This window comes from Hemicordylus capensis, chromosome 1 (genome assembly GCF_027244095.1).
Source record: "Hemicordylus capensis ecotype Gifberg chromosome 1, rHemCap1.1.pri, whole genome shotgun sequence".
Taxonomy (NCBI): Eukaryota; Metazoa; Chordata; class Lepidosauria; order Squamata; family Cordylidae; genus Hemicordylus; species Hemicordylus capensis.
In genome coordinates this window covers 432,369,428-432,388,305 of record NC_069657.1, presented here as the reverse complement: position 1 = coordinate 432,388,305, position 18,878 = coordinate 432,369,428, and the positions used below count along the sequence as shown (strand labels likewise).

The following is an 18,878-nucleotide window of genomic DNA, read 5'->3' as shown; positions in this document are numbered from 1 at the left end:
CCCTACTCTCTTTATTCTAGTTTTTCTGCCTCTTGATTTTGCGTTTTCATTTGTTCTCCCCCCCGCCCCACCTCTTGGCCCTCCTGCCTGGGGCTTTCTTATGGCTGCAGCTGCTAAAATTACTTTCAAGCGCTGCTCAGACTGTGAAGATCCCTACTTCGAATGGACACTCCAAGTGCCCTACATGCCTTGGGGAAGCCCATAGAGTAGACCTATGAACGGTCTGCCCGGGATTTACCAAACAGGCCAGATGCAATAGGGCCTCCTTACTAGGACCACTCCTTCGGGAATGAGCCCTCTAGGCAAGCATTTCTGTTGTGGGCAGGAGCCCTGTGATTGCCTCCTGTACATTGCTGAAAGAGGGGAGTGCCACCATGCAAGTCGATTCGGTTACTATACCCCTACCCACGGACCACGTGCCTGCTATTGTGTCTGGCTCAGCCACGGGACCGATAGCACCAGTCCTGACACCAGCCTCTAATCGTGCGCCACTCGCTCCAGATGCTAAGAGCACAGCACCACCCCCAAAGCTGCCGGTTCCCGGGCCACCTGTAGCGCCATCTATGGCCCCAGCGCCCTTGAGGCCACCACCGGCAACACTCCACTTGCCTGGCTCCCAGCCCCAGGGCGCATTCCACCACAGCCCATAGTTCTCCTTTCATCCATGGCTGCCTCAAATGAAATGCTTTCAGTTCTCTGACATGGACATTGGTTTGCCCTTTTCTCCCCACAGCCAACAGCTGGAGCAGGTAACTGGTGTCCGCCTTGGTCCCCGCGTGTCCCACCAATCTCCTAAAGAAGAGACGGGAGAGCGACGTGGCTCCCATCCGGCCCAGAGGCCCTAGGTCTTGTGAGGTCCACCACGTGATAGGTTGATGTGGATGGGCTTCTGCTCTGATGGGCCTCCTCTTCTCTGGCGGTTGGCCCAGTCTGCTTCAGGGGGCCAGTCCAGCTGTCCCCCTCATAGTTCTTCCCCACTGTCAGGTCTCCTACTGGCTGAACCCACAGCCAGCTTCATATGTTCATGGGTGAGGCTTTTCCCCACTGTCCTCCCACACCAATAATGATTGTGAGCATGGAGGCTGAGATTAGTGGGGGCCTGAGAACGTGTTACTTTTGCCTTGGGAATGCTGCTAAAAATGATCTCCATGGTGACTAGGACTCCCCCACCCCCCACCCCAATAAGACTTGGAAGTATTTACCTCACAAATCAGAGGCCATCACAGTGTGGGTCCCCATACTCTCTCTCTCACAGACAACATGTGATGGCCCTGATACATGTCATACCTCCAAATGTTACAGTGGAGAGACTGTTAATTATATGAAAGGCATCTAAATGCAACGTGTCCAACAGAAAACATAATGGCTGAGAGTTAACAAGATCAGATAAAATTTCTGCCTCTTTCCCTTTAGATTAATCAAGACAAGTCCTGAGTTGGCAGAATCTTGCACATGGTTCCCAGAATCCTATGTGATTTATCCAACTAATCTAAAGACTCCGGTAGCTCCTGCACAGAATGGGATTCATCATTTGATAAACACAAGAACAGATGAAAGAGAAGTCTTTCTGGCATCCTACCAGAAGAGGAAAGAGAGCAGCGAGGGAAACGTTTGGATTGCCAAATCTTCGGCAGGCGCCAAAGGTTCGCTCCTGACAGATTCTCTGGAATGCGTGCATTTTCTTCTTAGATCTTTTAATTAATTAATTCAGTTTATATACTGCCCTTCCTCAGGTGCCTCAGGATGGTTTACATTAAAATACAAAAAACATTTAAACAAGATTAAAACTCATTAAAATTAAAACTAGATATAATAAAAAGCCAGGCTAAAAAGATGGGTCTTTAAGGCTGTCCTGAAGGCCTCCGAGGAAGATAATGCTCTTATATCCACAGGGAGTACATTCCACAACCTAGGGGAGACAACTGAGAAGGCCTGATCCCAGGTCGCCACGAGATCAACTAGTGGCACCCGAAGATGGAGCCCTCCTGATGATCTTAATGAGTGGTGGGGATTTTGTAGAGAAAGATGCTCTCTTGGGTAACCCGAATCCAAGCTATTCAGGGCTTTAAATATAATAACTAGCACTTTGCCCATAAACATAGCAGCAACCAATGCAACTGTTTAACAACCAGCATAATATAGTCTCTCCAGGATACCCCAGAGACCAATCTATCTGCCACATTTGGTCTAACTGGAGTTTCCGAACTACTGTCTGTACAAAGACAGCCCTACATATGGTGCATTGCAGTAGTCTAACCTGGAGGTTACCAGCTGGTGTACCGCTGTTTTCAGAGCATTCTCCTCAAGGAACAGGAGGAGTTGTTGAATCAATCATAGCTGGTAAAAAGTGCTCTTAGCCACAGCCTCAACTAGGGGCACCAGGATGAGTCCCAGGTCCAAGAGTACTCCCAGGCTATGAACCTGTTCTTTCTGGGGGAATGTAACCTCATTCAGAACAGGAAGTTCAGTCCTGTCTTGCAGATTATGACCCCCAACAATGAGCACTTCCATCTTGCTTGGATTCAGCTTCAGTTTATTATCGCTCATCCAGCCCATTACTGCCTGTAGGCAGGCATTTAAGGGGCATTTAATTCATCTTAAGAGTTGTGTGGTGGGCAAGGGACAGAACTGTGAATCAAAAAGTCCACAGTTCATATTGAGCAAGTTCATGGCAGAGCTGAGTTTGGTCTTAGGCAAACCACCATCTCTCTGCCTTAGTCTCCACTAGCAGTATGAGGATAATAGTACTGACCAACTTATAGATTTGTTGTAAAGATTAATGTATATGAAGCACTCTGAATGTTCTAAACATGCTTCATACATGCTAAGTATCATTCTCCTGATGGGTGAGGAATACAGTTTCATTGTGAATGTCTGTCTGTGGTGGATTGAGGCCCAACAGGATCTCAGTTTCCTCTATTAAACACGCATCCGTGGATGCTAAGAAAACATCTTATGAATTACTGGGAGTATCCTTAGAACTACAGTATCTGAAGATACGCTGGGACATGTGTTTAACAGAGGAGGTGAGATCCTGTTGGACCTATGGTCTGACTCAGTATATGGCAGCTTCCTATGTTCCTATGCATTTTGGTGACTATTTGAGAGGGGAGCAAAGTCATTTCCTCCAACACACACACACACACACCGGTGGCTGCGTTTCCCACATTTAGTGTAAAAGGGGCCTTACACATGGACAGCCGTGGGGCTCCTCTGTGTCAGGAGTTTCCTAACTTGGAAACTTTTCCTAAACATTACAGCTCCCATCATCCCCAGTCCTAATGGCCAAAGACATTACTGGTTAATATCCTGTTACATTAATGTCCTGTGTGGAACTGCTTTTTAAAATTCCACTTCCTCTGAAAGCAGATAACCAATGCCTTGGCAACACTGAAAGGTGCTAATGTGGAAACCACCCTAGTTGAAAGGCTTGGTGACACTAACTTGGTCCATAGCCCCTAGTACTCGGGGCTAGAAGGCCACTTTGTGCGCAGGACCTATGAATAGGTAAGGTAAAGTAAAACTTTATTTCAGTCGTAGACCAGCAACCTATGAATATCCATAATAAAGATATATTTCTGTAGCTGGGATAAGGAGTCTTCCCAAACATGGAAGCTGTGAGCTCCATCTGTATAACAGGGATATTTTCCAGGCTGTACATATGGCCAGCAACAGTTAGGATGCATCGTGTGCAACTGGGTAGCTTTTCTTTTGGAGAGACATATGGATATCTTCCAAATCCAAGCAGATATTAAGGTCTATGTTTTGAGTCAGACTTCTAATATCACTATGCTTCTAGAAACTTATGTTGTTCTTTTCTCCCTGTCCAATTCTTTTGCCTTTTCCCCCTTCCTATTAGGAGAAGGGATTCTTATTTCTTCAGAGGCTACTGAACTTCTGGACTTTATAGATAATCAAGGACAAGTGCATGTGATTCAGAAATACCTTGAAAAGCCTATGCTCTTAGAACCAGGTCATCGCAAATTTGATATTAGGTAACCTTTTTTTTTTAATGTTTTGGTTGCTTTCTCCAATCACTAAGTGAAATGGGGAAGAGGTCATACATTTGATTCTTGGAAACATGAAATGTGATTTTAAAAAGCCGTTTTTTATTCTGATTTTTAGAAGCTGGGTACTAGTGGATCACCAGTATAATATCTACCTCTACAGAGAAGGCGTTCTACGGACCTCTTCGGAACCTTACAATAGTGCTAACTTCCTAGACAAAACCTGCCATTTGACCAATCACTGCATACAGAAGGAGTACTCTAAAAACTATGGGAGATATGAAGAAGGGAATGAGATGTTTTTTGAGGACTTTAATCAGTATCTGATGAGCGCTTTAAACACTACTCTGGAAAACACAATCTTATTTCAAGTCAAAAATATAGTAAGGTAATATGTCTTATATTTAATACAGTAATACCCAGAAGACTGTCAACATCAACAGAAATTACCACAAAAAATAAAACTGTGAATCCACATTAGGAAGAAACACAGTGCATAATATTCTTAGTGCCATCTGTTGACAATCTGACAATCCATGAAATGACTATCTTTCTTTCATGCCCTTTATTCTTAACTTGAAGAAAGACTGTTGTTTCACAGATTGCCAGCAGATGGTGCAAATAATATTACACAACTTCTTCCTTCATGGTGTGGATTTCCTGTTTTATTTTCAGTGGCAATTTGTGCTGATGTGCAAATATATTGTGCTGATGTGCAAATATATTGGCATCTGAAAGAGCTCGAACTCAGCTCTGATGGGTTTCTACTGAGTGTGCTAAGCTTTCTTAATTAAGCAATAAGATATCTGAGTTGGAAGTAAGGACATTAATAAGTGCTAAAATGAGCAACTGCTCAGATTAACAATTTTTAGTGTTGAAAATGTCTGCATTCTAACTCCTGACATACGTGGTGTCTAGTCTAATAAATGTTTTGTTTTTGATTGTAAGGCTTAGGGCATCCAAAATTCACATTGTGATTGGAAAGATGTAGGCAGATATTGAACTTCTGTAGTGAGATATTCAGTTAATTTGTAACAATGTGTAGCAATTCACAATCGCATAAGACAAGTGCAGTTATGTTGATAGTCTGTTCAAAACTGTCTCTTAAAACATCACCCCATTGACCTTTGACACAATCTACACCTGTAGTCTTTCAGTTCACAGAAGGCTTTAAGGACCATAAAACACTCAATAGGTTTTTGGATACTTAGCAATCATGCAGAACAGATTCTGGCATCCAATCCATTTTGGTGGTTTATTTGCTGTCCTGGACATGGACATTCAGTCTCTAGATGGTACTTCCCTCTCATCAGAAGGAGCTTCTCAACCCCTAAGTTAACATACCCAATTAAGACAATTTTACCTAACTATAACCCCTACTAACTGAGCAAAGGGTCACCTTTTAAAGTGGTGAATCATGACTGTTTAGCGGGGGGAGACCAACAGACTGTATCCATCCCCAGCACAGCACCCCTCCAGTGATGGTTGCTGGCTGTTGCTTATGTTTCTTTTTAGATTGTGAGCCCTCTTGGGACAGGAAGCCATCTTATTTATTTCTGTCTTCTGTGTAAACCACTTGAGAACTTCGGTTGAAAAGTGTCATTTAAATGTCTGTAGTTGTCTAGACAAGGAGAGAAAGCTAGAGTCCTCCTTTTAACTGATCCGTGTGTTTTCCATCCTGCCACAGAAGCTGCCTTATGTGTATAGAGCCTGCTATCAGCACCAAACACCTTCACTACCAGAGTTTCCAGCTCTTTGGATTTGACTTCATGGTGGACGAGGATTTGAAGGTCTGGCTGATTGAAGTGAATGGTGCTCCTGCTTGTGCCCAGTAAGTTTCCTATTCCTGTTGCACTGGAATAAACATCCCTGTATATGTGTGAAGGGTGCAGGGAAATCTGGGCAGAAATAGTACACTGTAACTTTAAGGCCTTCGTTGCTTTGGCTAGACTGGGGGAGCACAGAGACCCCGCTGCTCTTCCAGGCAGCTTGAGCATCTAGGGAGGAGATGAGGTAGGGAAAAGAAGACCTGGACTGAGCTGCTTGAACTGCCTGGTCCCGCTTGCTTCTCCTTGCTTTTTGTGCAATATGCTCTGCCTAACCGTGGTGAGTGACGAGGGCTACAGTCAGAAATGGAACGGGAAGATTTTCTGCGGAGCTATGAACACGTGAGCTTGCTTTATACTTGGTCAGACCATTGGTCCATCCAGCCAGCTGACTGGCAGCTGCTCTTCAAGCTCTTGGAGAAAAGTCTTTCCTAGTCCTGCAGTCGGAGAGCTAGAGATGCCAGGGATTACACTTGGGCCCTTCTGCCTATGAAGTCCTTATCTAGTTTAAAAAAAAATACAAGGTAGTAGAGCTGATAAAAGGACATTGTAGAAGTGGAAAAGGTTCAGAAGAGGGCAGCCAAGATTATCAGGGGCCTAGCACGTTCCTTATGAGGCAAAGCTACAACATCTGGAGCCTTTTAACTTAGAAAAAAGAGGGACATAGGAAGCTGCCATATACTGAGTCAGACCCTTGGTCCATCTAGCTCAGTGTTGTCTACACAGACTGGCAGCGGCTTCTCCAAGGTTGCAGGCCTATCTTAGAGAAGCCAGGAAGGGAACTTGAAACCTTCTGCTCTTCCCAGAGTGACTCCATCCTCTGAGGAGAATATCTTACAGTGCTCACACTTCTAGTCTCTCATTCATTTGCAACCAGGGTGGACCCTGATTAGCTAGGGGACAAGTCATGCTTGCCACCACAAGACCAGCTCTCCTCCCTCTTCCTAACAGACAACGGAGACCCGATAAGAGGTATATAAAATTATGCATTGGGTGGCAAGAGTTGATGGAGATAAATTTTTATCCCTCTCTCATAACACTAGTACCAGGGTTCATCCCATGAAACTGATTGCCAGGAAATTTAGGACTGAAAAAAGGAGGCACAGTTTCACACAATGCATAAAGAGCCAGCGTGGCATAGTGGTTAGAGTGCTGGACTAGGACCGGGAAGACCTGAGTTCAAATCCTCATTCAGCCATGAGACTTGCTGGGTGACTCTGGGCCAGTCACTTCTCTCTCAGCCTAACCTACTTCACAGGGTTGTTGTGAGGAGAAACCTAAGTATGCAGCACACCACTCTGGGCTCCTTGGAGGAAGAGCGGGATATAAATTAAATAAATAAATAAATAAATAACCTGTGGAATTCTCTGCCACAGAATGTAGTGGTAGCCACCAGCCTGATTGGCCATAAGAATGGCTTAGACAAATTCATGGAGGACAGGTCTATCAATAGCTACTAGTCTATCAATAGCTACTAGCTACTATAACCCTGAGGGTTATAGGCCACCTCCAGCCTCAGAGGCAGGATGCCTCTGAGTACCAGTTGCAGGGGAGTGACAGCAGGAGAGAGGGCATGTCCTCAACTCCTGCCTATAGGCTTCCAGCGGCATCTGGTGGGCCACTGTGTGAAACAGGATGGTGGACTAGATGGGCCTTGGGCCTGATCCAGCAGGGATGTTCTTATATAAGAGGTATATAGATCCATGCTATAAGGCTTTGGCCTTTGTCTTGTACTCCTCCAGCTGATTCTTTTCAGCGGGGTAGGTGTCTTGGGGCAGAGGAAAATTCACAGGTTGACATACTGCACAGTATTCTGCATGGGTTGTAACGAAACATGCACACAGTTGTGCATGAGCACACTTGTGTAGGCACACAAACTGAGCAAGTGCAGTTGCGCAACGGTTATTTCCTGTGACTGTACAGTCACACAACGGTGTTTGTGCAGTTGTTGCGCTCATGTAAGAGCACTCATGCACAACTGCGTGAACATTCCATTACAAGCTGAGGGACACACTGTCAGCAGCGCACTCCATAGAACATTCAAGGGCTATCTGTGTTTCGTAACATGGCAACAGGAATCTGTTCAGATGCATTTCTGCTGCTTTCCGAGTCTGCTTTTCAGACCATTCTCTTCTGGGGCAGCTGCAGGCAGTAGGACAAAAAAGTCACACAACTGCTGCATACCAACATTAGCCAAATCGAGCATAATCCCTTGGAAGTCAGCGTTGCCGATCCAAGCGGTCTCTGCATGTGACTGGAAAGGCAAAACTGCTTGTGGCTCAGGTTTCAAAGCCATTCCCATATTTCACTCCCATCCTGCACGGCTGCAGCACTAAGAAGAGGGTGGACAATTGAGAGGCTGTGAACCCCAGTCACCAATTAATCTTTGAAAATAAAATAGTGCAAGAAAATAAAATGGCCCAAGAAAGCAAGTAGCATCATTGCATTTATGTTTTTGCAGTTGTGTTCAGAGACTATTTTTCACGCTAGTAAAAGTAGATGTGAACGTCTGCTGGCCTGCTGGTAAAGAACAGGTGTCTAAGCACATTCCTAAACCCATAGCCAGCCCAACCTGTGAGTAAGGAGGGTGGGTTGTCTTAATAACTTTGTGGGGTGGTGTTCTACATTATTTATTTAATTGAGGTACCTGTACCCCATGTTACCATTTTATTTTAATAATGCTTAAAGGTGGCTTACAAAAAATCCAGTAAAATACATGTATAAAAAAGGCAACGTTTACTCAGTTTCTTAAAACAACTCTCTAAGAATCAATTCAGCAGCGGGTATGATACAGCAAGCATAAAAATCTCAGCCAGTTGTCAGGTTAAAAGTCTGCCAAAACAAAATAGTGTCAGTGCAGGGGCTGTTTAATTTAACCTTGTTTTAAAATGTGTGAAATTATTTTTAATTGTTTTGATTTTTTTAAATTTTTTGTTCTGTTGGTTGTAAATTGCCTTTCAACTGTTAGATGAGACAGTATAAAAGTGTAACAAACAAATAAATCTTAGAGTTTGAAATTCTGTCCCTCCAGCACAATAATCTCAAAGGTGATCTTTCTGTATTCTAAAAAAAAATGCTGTTGATTAACTCCAAGGGTTGGGCAGCCGGTTGGGTATAAATAATAAATTATTATTCACAAAATGTATATGCAAACAAATATTAATCACATGCAAATTGGCCTCTCAACTCTCAATGCTACTTCTATTTCGCCTCGCAGCTGAATTTGTTAGCCACTCCTGGTAATATTAATTGGATTCCGTTTTGGAGGTGCTAAAAATCATGGTTTAGATAAGAAGGGGGAAGGGACTTCAGCAATCCCTTGCTGTGAGAGGGTATAATCAGAAATCTTGCATTCTGGAATATTATTTTTGTATGTGTTTTGCTAACAGCAAGTGGCTTTAACTGTTCTTCATGATATTGTAAAAGTATGCCATCAAGTCGGTGTCGACTCCTGGTGACCACAGAGCCCTGTGATTGTCTTTGGTAGAATACAGGAGGGGTTTACCATTGCCATCCCCCACACAGTATGAGATGATGCCTTTCAGCAGCTTTCTATATCGCTGCTGCCCAATATTGTGGAAGCAGATGTGCAGGTGAAGAATACAGAAACCATCATCCAGATCAGAGATTCCCAACCTTGGGTTCCCAGATGTTGTTCGTTTACAACTCGCATCATCCCCAGCCAAAGGCCATTGTGGCTGGGGACCATGGAAGTTATAGACCAACAACATCTGGGGGCCCCAAGATTAGGAAATCTTGGTCCAGACAATGGTATCCATGCTTATAAGTTGGGAAGGGTGGGGTTCTGTCTGCTATGGACCGGAAAAGATTCCCACAGGCTCCTAGAGCTCCATCTTGGATAACTTCATGGAGGAGAGGTCTATCAACAACTACTAGTCGGAGCGCTATAGGCCACCTCCAGCCTCAAAGGCAGGATGCCTCTGAGTACCAGTTGCAGGAGAGTAGCAACAGGAGAGAGGACATGCCCTTAACTCCTGCCTATAGGCTTCCAGTGGCATCTGGTGGGCCACTGTGTGAAATAAGATGCTGGACTAGATGTGTCTTGGGTCTGATCCAGCAGGGCTGTTCTTATGTGCCATAGCTGTTAATGGGAACCCTGGACATATGCCATACAGGACTCCAGGTATAAACCAAAATGAGTAAAGTGATGTTCCTTGTGTAATCAGTGTCTTTATACAGTCAACACAACAATTAAGCTGGATAAGCCCTTGCTCTCTCACCCCCACCCCTACATTTTTAAATTATAACTTCTTCTTCTTTTTGGTTTCTAGGAAACTTTATGCAGAGCTTTGTCAAGGTATAGTGGATGTAGCCATCTCTAGCGTCTTTCCCCTTAATGACACCATGCAAAAGCAGAGCCAGCAACCAATATTTATTAAATTGTGTTAATTAAAAAGAGAGAATGGCCACCTCTTGATTCTAGGGATAAAGCGGAAACGTGGATTGATCATTTCACCTGCACATCATGCCAAAAACCGACGACATCTTTGGTTTTCAGAAGGAGAGGAATGCTTCCAGGAAAATAAAAGTTGAACCAAAATTGTTTCTTCAACTCTGTGTTTTGGAAAGCGTTTGTTTTAGACAAAAATCCTGAACTGAAGCAAATCTCTCTGGGAGAACAGCAAAGCCTTTTTTATATATACAAACAAAACCAGGGATATAATAATTATTGAAAAACTGTACCCTGTAAACATGTCCTTTGCCCTTTTTCTCCTGCAGTAATAAATCTTTTGAGCAAACAGTAGTACCAATGACCTCCCAGGGACGTCATAGCTTGGAGGTTTTGTCTCTTCAGTGTGTCTGGTTTTTCTTTCCTTCACTTGCTGCAGTTCTAGTGCCTTAGCTTTGTTCCCATAACTAACTCATTTTGTTCTGGCTTTGATCTGTAGAAGTTTTTCCAAAAAGCTATCTTGTTTGTGGGGTATAAATTTGTTTCTTGAAAAGTTATTTTTTTAAAAATGTATTCATTTCAATGTCCGCGTTCCTTGTTTTTCAAATTTGTACAGTACTAAATGTGGAAGATGAACCTGAAGAATGAAGAACTGCTATCCTTTCCCCCCCTCTAATATAGGACAGCACAATTTATGACCCAACAGTCAAACACAGCTTATTAGACATGTTTTGCAGCCTGTCCAGTGTTTGACAGGTCCCCTGTTTCTGCAGTTCTTGTGAGGCACCTTAGAACAAAATATTTATTGAATCCCTGGTGGGTATACTGCATTTGGCTTGGTTGATCATAGTTTGATGCAGTTTCGATCCATTATTCCTCTGTATCTGTTATTGCTGAAAATGGTAGGAAAAAGCATTGAACCCTTGCCATATTTATCCCAGTGCTGAGGACTGCATATTACTTCCTTGTTCAAAAAGTTCCCTTCATTTGGACTCCAAAGCTTTGTGTGTCCTTAGTTTTAGATCTCCTTTCATCATTTTTTGTTTAATTTTTCTTGATTTATATGCCTCACATTACTTGGCGGGGCGGGGGGGAATCCTTAACTGGTAGGGAGCATTGCCAATTTCTATTGTCACTTTAAAAAATTTTTTTATTATTTTGTATTTGTCTTCACTTATTCTGGTGTTCCTGAGGTTCCAGATTACCGAGTAGTGTTTCTGACTGTGTTGCCCTGGCAGCTCTGCTTGCCTGGCCTGCAACTACAGTTAACTGCAGGGTTGTCCCTCGCTTCCCCTGACTTGTCTCCCCACTGTGGCCCAAACTTCGGCAGCCATAGAGGGTGAGCCCGGGTGCGGATCCTGACAGTAAGCATAATTTTGCTCAGTTTGGATGTAATGGTAAGCTATAGCTATAGCAAACCTGGATGGGAGGAAATAGACACATGTGAGGGGGATAGGGAGTGAATAAGCCTGTTCACTAGGCGGAATTATGGTTTGGCTGTGACCTCTGAACTAGGCTTGAGTTCCTTTGCTTTTGCTTAGTTGGTACTGCAGTACAGCAGTATGTATTTGCGGCTCAAACTAGGAATAATCTTTCTCTTGATCTTTAAACTGAGATCTTGCAAGGTTGTTTGGAAAACAATGTGAGTTTTTCATATTTGCAGGTTTGGAGTTGGACAGCTTCCCTATCAGCTTTCTGAAACACTTTAGGGTTTGTTTGTTTTTTAATTGTAGCAACTATTGGGATCCACAGAACATCCCCATAAATAATGTATATTATTCCATTTATGGTACAAAGAAGTTGGCAATGTTCCCTTTACAAAGAGAGAGAGATCTATATTTAATCATACACATGTGTGTAAGTGGGTCTGATGTTGCATAATAGAACTTTTAAAAAATGGGAATGTTTGTCTCTTAGGTTCCTAAGAGGTAGACTGAAGAAACTAGCTTTCGTGTGCAACCTGGAGAATTTTCAGTAGGAGAAGAGGCACAGACTTGAATCTTGTAACCTGATCTGCTACATACATACTTAGAAATAAGTTATGTTGATTTCAGTTGTTTCATGTACAGGTGCTTAGGATCACAACCTTAGGTTTAATTTTCAAGCAGTCACAATAAGCTTTGCAAACATTTGGTCTTATGAACATAAAAGAACCGGTAGGCATTCTTTGAACTACTGTGCATTGTTATTAAGGTGGCCATTTCTAAATACATTGCATGTTGCATGCTAAAATATTTAAGTTCAAAAGAGTTTGGGTTATTAAGCCTTTAAATGATGTGAGAACAGCTTATAAGTGGAAGCAAAATTTACCAACTTGAATGGAGGACCTTTTTATTTGGAGTTTACAAACTGTAATGTTATGGCACCGAGAAAGCCCATCCTTGGAGAGTTTTGGCTCTGCTGGTCAAAGTCAGAACTGTGTTTTGTTGGTTCAGATAACACTGTTGAGGATTCTAAAGCTGCAGTCCTTGCTGACTTCTAGGTCATCATACCTAGGCCAACATACCTAGCGCTTTATGCTAAAATCCTATGCACATTTGCTATGGGAGTAAGCTCAATTGAATTCAATAGGATTTATAACCAAGGAAACAACATGCATAGGATTGGGCTGTGTGTAGTTACCCACAACAATGATGGGGAATGGTTTGCATGCAAGTCAAACAAAATTGGTCCTTGTTATAGAAACCACCCTCTGCAGCTTCCAAGCATCTGGCTGGCTACCTTGAATGTGCACTGAACATGGTGGCATTTTTGGCTTAGAACAAATTGTATGCCTATTCCCACAAATTAGGTCTATTCAGGCATGAGATTTCTCAAGGTTTGGATGTGGCCATGATTGAATTTCTTAAAATGAATGTTAACTGATGCTTGCCTCACCATGCTGTGCAAGCTAAGAGTTTTCTACTTTTTCTTGGCTGCAGTAGCAAATTTAGCTACAGAGCATGTCTTTGACATTTTATGAAATACCTAATGTGTGTCAATTTCAGTCTCCGTTGGTATGACAACTTCTAGTTCTTCAGTAGCGAAAAGGTACTAAGTATTTAGGTCAATGCAACATGCATCTTTGAAGGGACTAAATGCAGGTGCTTCAGCTTAGTTTGGTTTAGGATTGCCAACTTGTTAACTAAGCCCTTGTTCCTGGGCTTTCTAACCACAGCTTGATTAGCAGGTGATAACACTTATCCCCATGTCTTCAAAAGCATCATCATCTACTGGCTTTGTCGTATTGAGTGACTGTGAAAGGCACAGGAGCAGGGCAGTCTTTTTCTCTCTGTTCATTTGGCAACCTTAGCTGGTTGTACATTGGGCTACCTACCATTTCAGGAGCAAAAGAGCGGGGAGGGAGAGAAAAACGACACTTTGAACACTGGTAATGGTACAGAAGCAGTCTTTCTGGAAAGCTTGTCTGTCATTATTGATCATTTCATAGAAGAAGTGCTGATAAGTTTCTGAGCAACCCCATGATTGCCAGAATATAGTTTTTGAAAACCACTGCCTTGGGTCATGTCCACAGCAGAACTTTTCAGGTCTTGTGAGGTCATTCAGTTCTTCTTGTTGATTGGTGTATGTATGTGTGTATATATGTATATATCTGTTTGGCTTTAAGATCATGTCTCCTTTTTTTCCCTGTCAACTGATGCTGTGATGCTTAAAAATCTTATATCTTTCGATTTAACCTCATTGTCTCTTACCCTTCTAGCCTATTGCTAACACTGCATATGTAGCTCTGTTAATGGGATTTTTTTTCTGATGGGATTTTCTAAAGTGTCATTTAGATGGAAGAGGAGACAAGATGTGAATTAATACGTGAAATAGTTACATTGCTTTGGGTTATTTATTGTTTACTTTGCAACCTAACTTATTAAAATTAGTGGGAAAACAAAATATACATTTGAATAATTAATTTTTGGATGAGTTGGATGGGCAACTATACAGTTGCATTCACATAGTTACCTTGAGGAACTGTAATTTCTGTCCACTATTATGGTGACCCAAATTTTGTAAGGAGAAAAAACTGTGGAAAAATCTTATTTAGTAACATTAATATAGCACATATTATTTTTTAAAAAACTCTTTAAGGGCTGAATTCCATTATAAGACAGTAATGTGTTGCCCTCTTTGGGAATATATTTTCTACACTGTAATTGGTTGTATGTCCTATGTAGAATGTTGGAATCATGCATCCTGGAGTTTATTATGTTGTCAAAACTCAGTGGTTAGCAGACTTTCCCCACAGAGTTTAGGAATTGTTTTTATGCTGAGCAAACCTTCAAAGCAATAAGCATAGAATGAATTCAAGTGCTGAGGTGTAAATATCCGTATTCTCAGTCCAGACACCATGTAAATTGCTCCATAAAATAATTGAAATGTTGTATACTAGATATTGACAAGAAAGATGGTCTTAAATTACAGACTGAACTTGTGAGTGAGTAAACATAAAATCTTAGCTATCACTTCCCCAAAAATGCTTTGTTTCTGTCTTTGTCTTGGTGTAAAGACATGTTGCTGGGTTTAAAAAAAAAAAAAACTTTAATGAAGAAGCAAATCATCATTAGCTGATCCTGACACCATTAAAGCCACCTATGAAGAGCTGAAGCCAAACTGGATGTGATATAAAATGTATCTTTGTTGAGTTGGGTTAACATTAAAGTAAATGTAGCGGCTACATGGAAATCCAATCCAGATCAAGACCACACTGCATTAGAGAAGGCTCATTCACACAATCATAAATAGGGTAGGAAACACCTCGTACTCTAATTCAGGAGCTGTGTGCAGTCGTGTTTGCCGATTGTGAGAGAGCTATAACCAAGGCTGGAGGCGCTATCCATGCTAATCAGCTAAGCAGCAACTGGGTCCAAGGGCTCCTTCCTATCCAGCTGCTGAAAGAAGCAGGATGAAAAGTCCTCCATCCCAGCTGCCACTCAGCAGTTGAGCATGGACAGTGACTTCAACCTTGGTTTTAACTCACACATGATTGGCTCCTGAATTATGATCATGTGAATTGCCCTAGAGTATTTAACCTCTTGCTTCCACACTTTCCCCATTGACACCCCCCCCCCTCCCTAAAGTAGCTATGGGCCCCCTGAAAGGTGCTATTGAAGCAAATGGTCATTCAGGGGCTCACAGCAGCTTGTGGCAGACACATGTCACAGAAGTAAAGGGTTACCTATCCCTACCTCTGTGCTGAACTTCCAGTCTGGAGACGGCTGCCACACAGCTGCTATTTTTACATTAAACTTGGCTCCAAACTAAATGGGATGTTAAGAACTTCATTGTCTAATTTTGCTCCTTAGTAAATGATGTCTTTTCAGTCCATTTAAATATGATAGTCAGTGCAATCTTTTGTTAACTGGATGTTGTTTTCTCTGCTTTAATTTCCTGGGAGGGCCTGTAGCGCTACAAGTTTAGAGGTTTAAAAGGATTTGTTCAGGTGGGGTTTGATTGTAGTTGGGAGTGTTTTCAGTGGTTGGCAGATATGCTCTGTTTTGAGTTGTGGTCATCTAGTATCCCCACCTAGCTATCTAGATGTAGATCTCCTTTGATCTTGAATGGTGGTTTTCAAACTTCCCACCTCAGGGAACCCTTTCTACTGTAACTCATCTGCCTCTGAACCTCTGAGTGCCTGTCTTACAACTCCAGTGTGTTGCAAATGATTCCGGGATATAGTCTAGGGCAGGGCTGCACAACTCAAATGCCCTGGTGGGCCAGAACCACCCACAACTTGGTGTGCAGGGGCCAAGGTCGGACATTTAGCACATGATTACATTAAAATTAAAAAATATATATTATTAGTTACTTGTGGATCTACTCCGCCTTGTCAATGGACCCAAAGTTTTAACCAGGGATAGTGGCCAGAGAATAGGTCCCATCCCTGCTCAACCAGTGGGGCCCCTGGAGTGCATGCCAGCCCCAAACAAATACCAAGTCCTCTCCTCTCCCTAAGTTGTTGTTGCTTTCAGGCTGTAATGCTAGGCTTGCTTACATGGGAGTGAGCCTCACTGGGCACACTATGGAGGATATTTCTGGGAAAGCATGCACAGGATGGTGCTATAAGGCAGTTTCCTGCTCCTGTGTTGCTGCAGGATACCTGGGGGCCAGTGAAATAGTCCCTGCAGGCCTGGTCTAGGGCATTGCGTCAATTCATGCAAGATATTGGTCAAGCCTGATAAGCCACAATGCCTTGCGTGAACTGAGAGTATGCCCAAAGGTATTCTCCTGCAGCTGTGCACTTCAGAGGAGGTAAACTGTCGTGAAGATAAATTTGTCTGTCATTACTTATGTGTGCATTGAAGAACTCCTACAAAGCTTACAATTGATTTAGCATGACAACTATGGCTCTTGGTTTGAATCTAAAATGAGCCAGATTTCAAAGATGATTTTCCTAGCACTGTAATACTCTTAAGGAAGAAGCTTTGTGATTGCGTGTGCACTTTGCTATTCTGGAGTAAAGGAATGACATTTCTGCAGTGAACAATGGTGTGAGATGAGATAACATAAAAGCTCCCTTTAAATGTAGTCATTTGAAAACTAAGCATGGCACCAGAAGTAGCAAATGGAACTAGAAAGTATGTCATTTATTCATCTTGGGTGGCTTTTACTGATGACAAGCATCTCTCTGTAGCATCCTTCTTGCAACTTATTTTGGGTTCAAAGTTCAAAAGCACTTCTGAAAAATTAACATGGCCACAGAGAGAAACAGGAATGGCTGTTTGTACAAAAACTGCTTTCCAAGTGTCAAGAAATATTGCTGTCTTTGTTCCTGACAGTGGCTCTGTGTCTTTAACACACAGACAGGCAGAAATTCAACAAGTGATTTCCCCATATAGAGGTTATACCTGTTAAATTTCTGTCTGCCATGGAGCTGTTGAAAGGCACAGGTCCTCTTTCAAGATGGCAACCCTAGATGTCATCTCCTGGTGTATATGACACAATGGAGAATAGCAAAAGGCAACTTCCTCCCACAATCAAATATTTGTTTTTCCAATTTGTCTTTTCATGGAGGATTTTATTAACTAATTAAAGGGCATATAAAAATGGGAAGAAAGTTAGCTGTTCCTTTTTCATAGAGCAGAGTTGTTGGATGTGTCCAGCAGGGAAGATGCCACGGAATGGGGGTGCTAAAGGTAAACAAAGGTTAAGTTATGTGTGGGGCATGCTACATTATGGAATGATGCAAGCTAGAAATGGAGTGTAGTGTCATTTACCTTGACTTGTTGCATCTTTTTGAGATTGATTCATGTTTTATCTTCTAGGAAAATACCCTGTTTAAAAATTACCACTGCTGTGCTAAAAACTCTAAATCTGCTCCTACTATAATTTTAGAGGTAGGCATGCAAAATTGTTAATAAGCATATTAATACAGTTTATGACACACAACCAATTTCATCAGACTTGCATATTGCACTGTATTTGAGAGTCTTTGGGAACAAATGTGCATGACTGGTCAATGCTTCTCTCATTCTGAGCATTGTCTGTAAAAAGAAAAACAATGGGTAGTATGATTCGACCGTATCTTCATTAGTATTTGGCTAAAGTGATCTTTGGGGAAAATGATCAGACTTCTACCAGACCTGAAACGGAGCACTAAACGTTTCATCAGACTGGTCTTTTGTCTGTCTTCAGAATATTGTAGTGTGATTGTGTGTCTGTGTCTGACAGAAAATGTGACTTTAAGCAGTGCATGGTTTGCTGAAATCTGTATTCAGACCTCTCCTAAACAAATTAAAAATATAAAATCTGACTTTGTGTGTGATTTTTATTCACCCCATTCTTGGGGCAGGAGCGGAAGCATTAAAAAAAAGCAAGGTGAGGTGGGGAAAGCACAGTCACGTAGGAATGTGTGGATAAACAACTTGTCTTTTAAGAACACTTTGAAGCCCTTAGAATAGTCATGGGCAGACTTCAGGCTTGTGAGATCTATTGCGTTGAATGAAAACCAGACCCCATGGTCCATCAACCAGATTCAGAATGATGACAGTCATTTACTGTACTCAATGAGCCATACACTGGGATGATTCATATAAAAGTGCAACTCTACATCTGAGTTACTACAGATCAAGGATTTGAAGAGTCTTTCCATACAGTGGCTTATTCCAATGGATTGATATAGTTTAAAATGACAAAACTCAACCATGGGCAGAAATGGAATTATATTCAAGTTCATACTTAAAGCAAAAGCTACTTGCATTTGACATGGGTTAGTAATCTTGGGGCAATTGAGAATTCATTCCTCAGAGCAACAGCTGTGGTCTGGAAGTGATAAACTAGCCCTACGTTTATCACCACTTACTTTGTCAAACTTTTTTTGGAAGCCCAAGCATACTATGTCAACTGGATCACTTTTATCCACATACCTATTGACACTCTCAAAGAACTCCAAAAGGTTAGTGAAGCAAGATTCACTATGATTCCCATGATTCTTCTTCAGCAAGACCTGTTCTTCTACATGTTTAACAATTTTGCCCTTAAGTATGCTTTCCATCAACTTACCAAGCCAGGGCCGTAACAAGGCTGGAGTGGGCCCAGAGACAAAACTTTAAAATGGGCCCCTCGCTGATACACACACACACACACACACACACTTCACAATATATAGTCATGTGACTTGCCTCTGGGGGGCCCCTCGAGGCGTGG

General features: G+C 42.2%; 1 protein-coding gene across 3 annotated transcripts in view; it reads left to right on the top strand.

The window, feature by feature from the left end:
- The window catches only part of TTL (tubulin tyrosine ligase), a 45,432-nt gene extending 27,447 nt beyond the window's left edge, over positions 1 to 17,985 (top strand). The window contains exons 3-8 of one of the 3 annotated variants that reach the window (XM_053313463.1): positions 1,414 to 1,643; positions 3,860 to 3,995; positions 4,126 to 4,395; positions 5,695 to 5,838; positions 10,126 to 10,151; positions 12,162 to 17,985. In XM_053313463.1, coding sequence (XP_053169438.1) covers positions 1,414 to 1,643; positions 3,860 to 3,995; positions 4,126 to 4,395; positions 5,695 to 5,838; positions 10,126 to 10,151; positions 12,162 to 12,169 — 814 coding nt within the window. In that variant the 3' untranslated portion in view covers positions 12,170 to 17,985. Of the gene's footprint in view, positions 1 to 1,413; positions 1,644 to 3,859; positions 3,996 to 4,125; positions 4,396 to 5,694; positions 5,839 to 10,125 lie in introns of all 3 variants that reach the window. The other 2 variants (XM_053313452.1, XM_053313441.1) reach the window with 2 other exon arrangements.
- Positions 17,986 to 18,878: the final 893 nt, after the last annotated feature.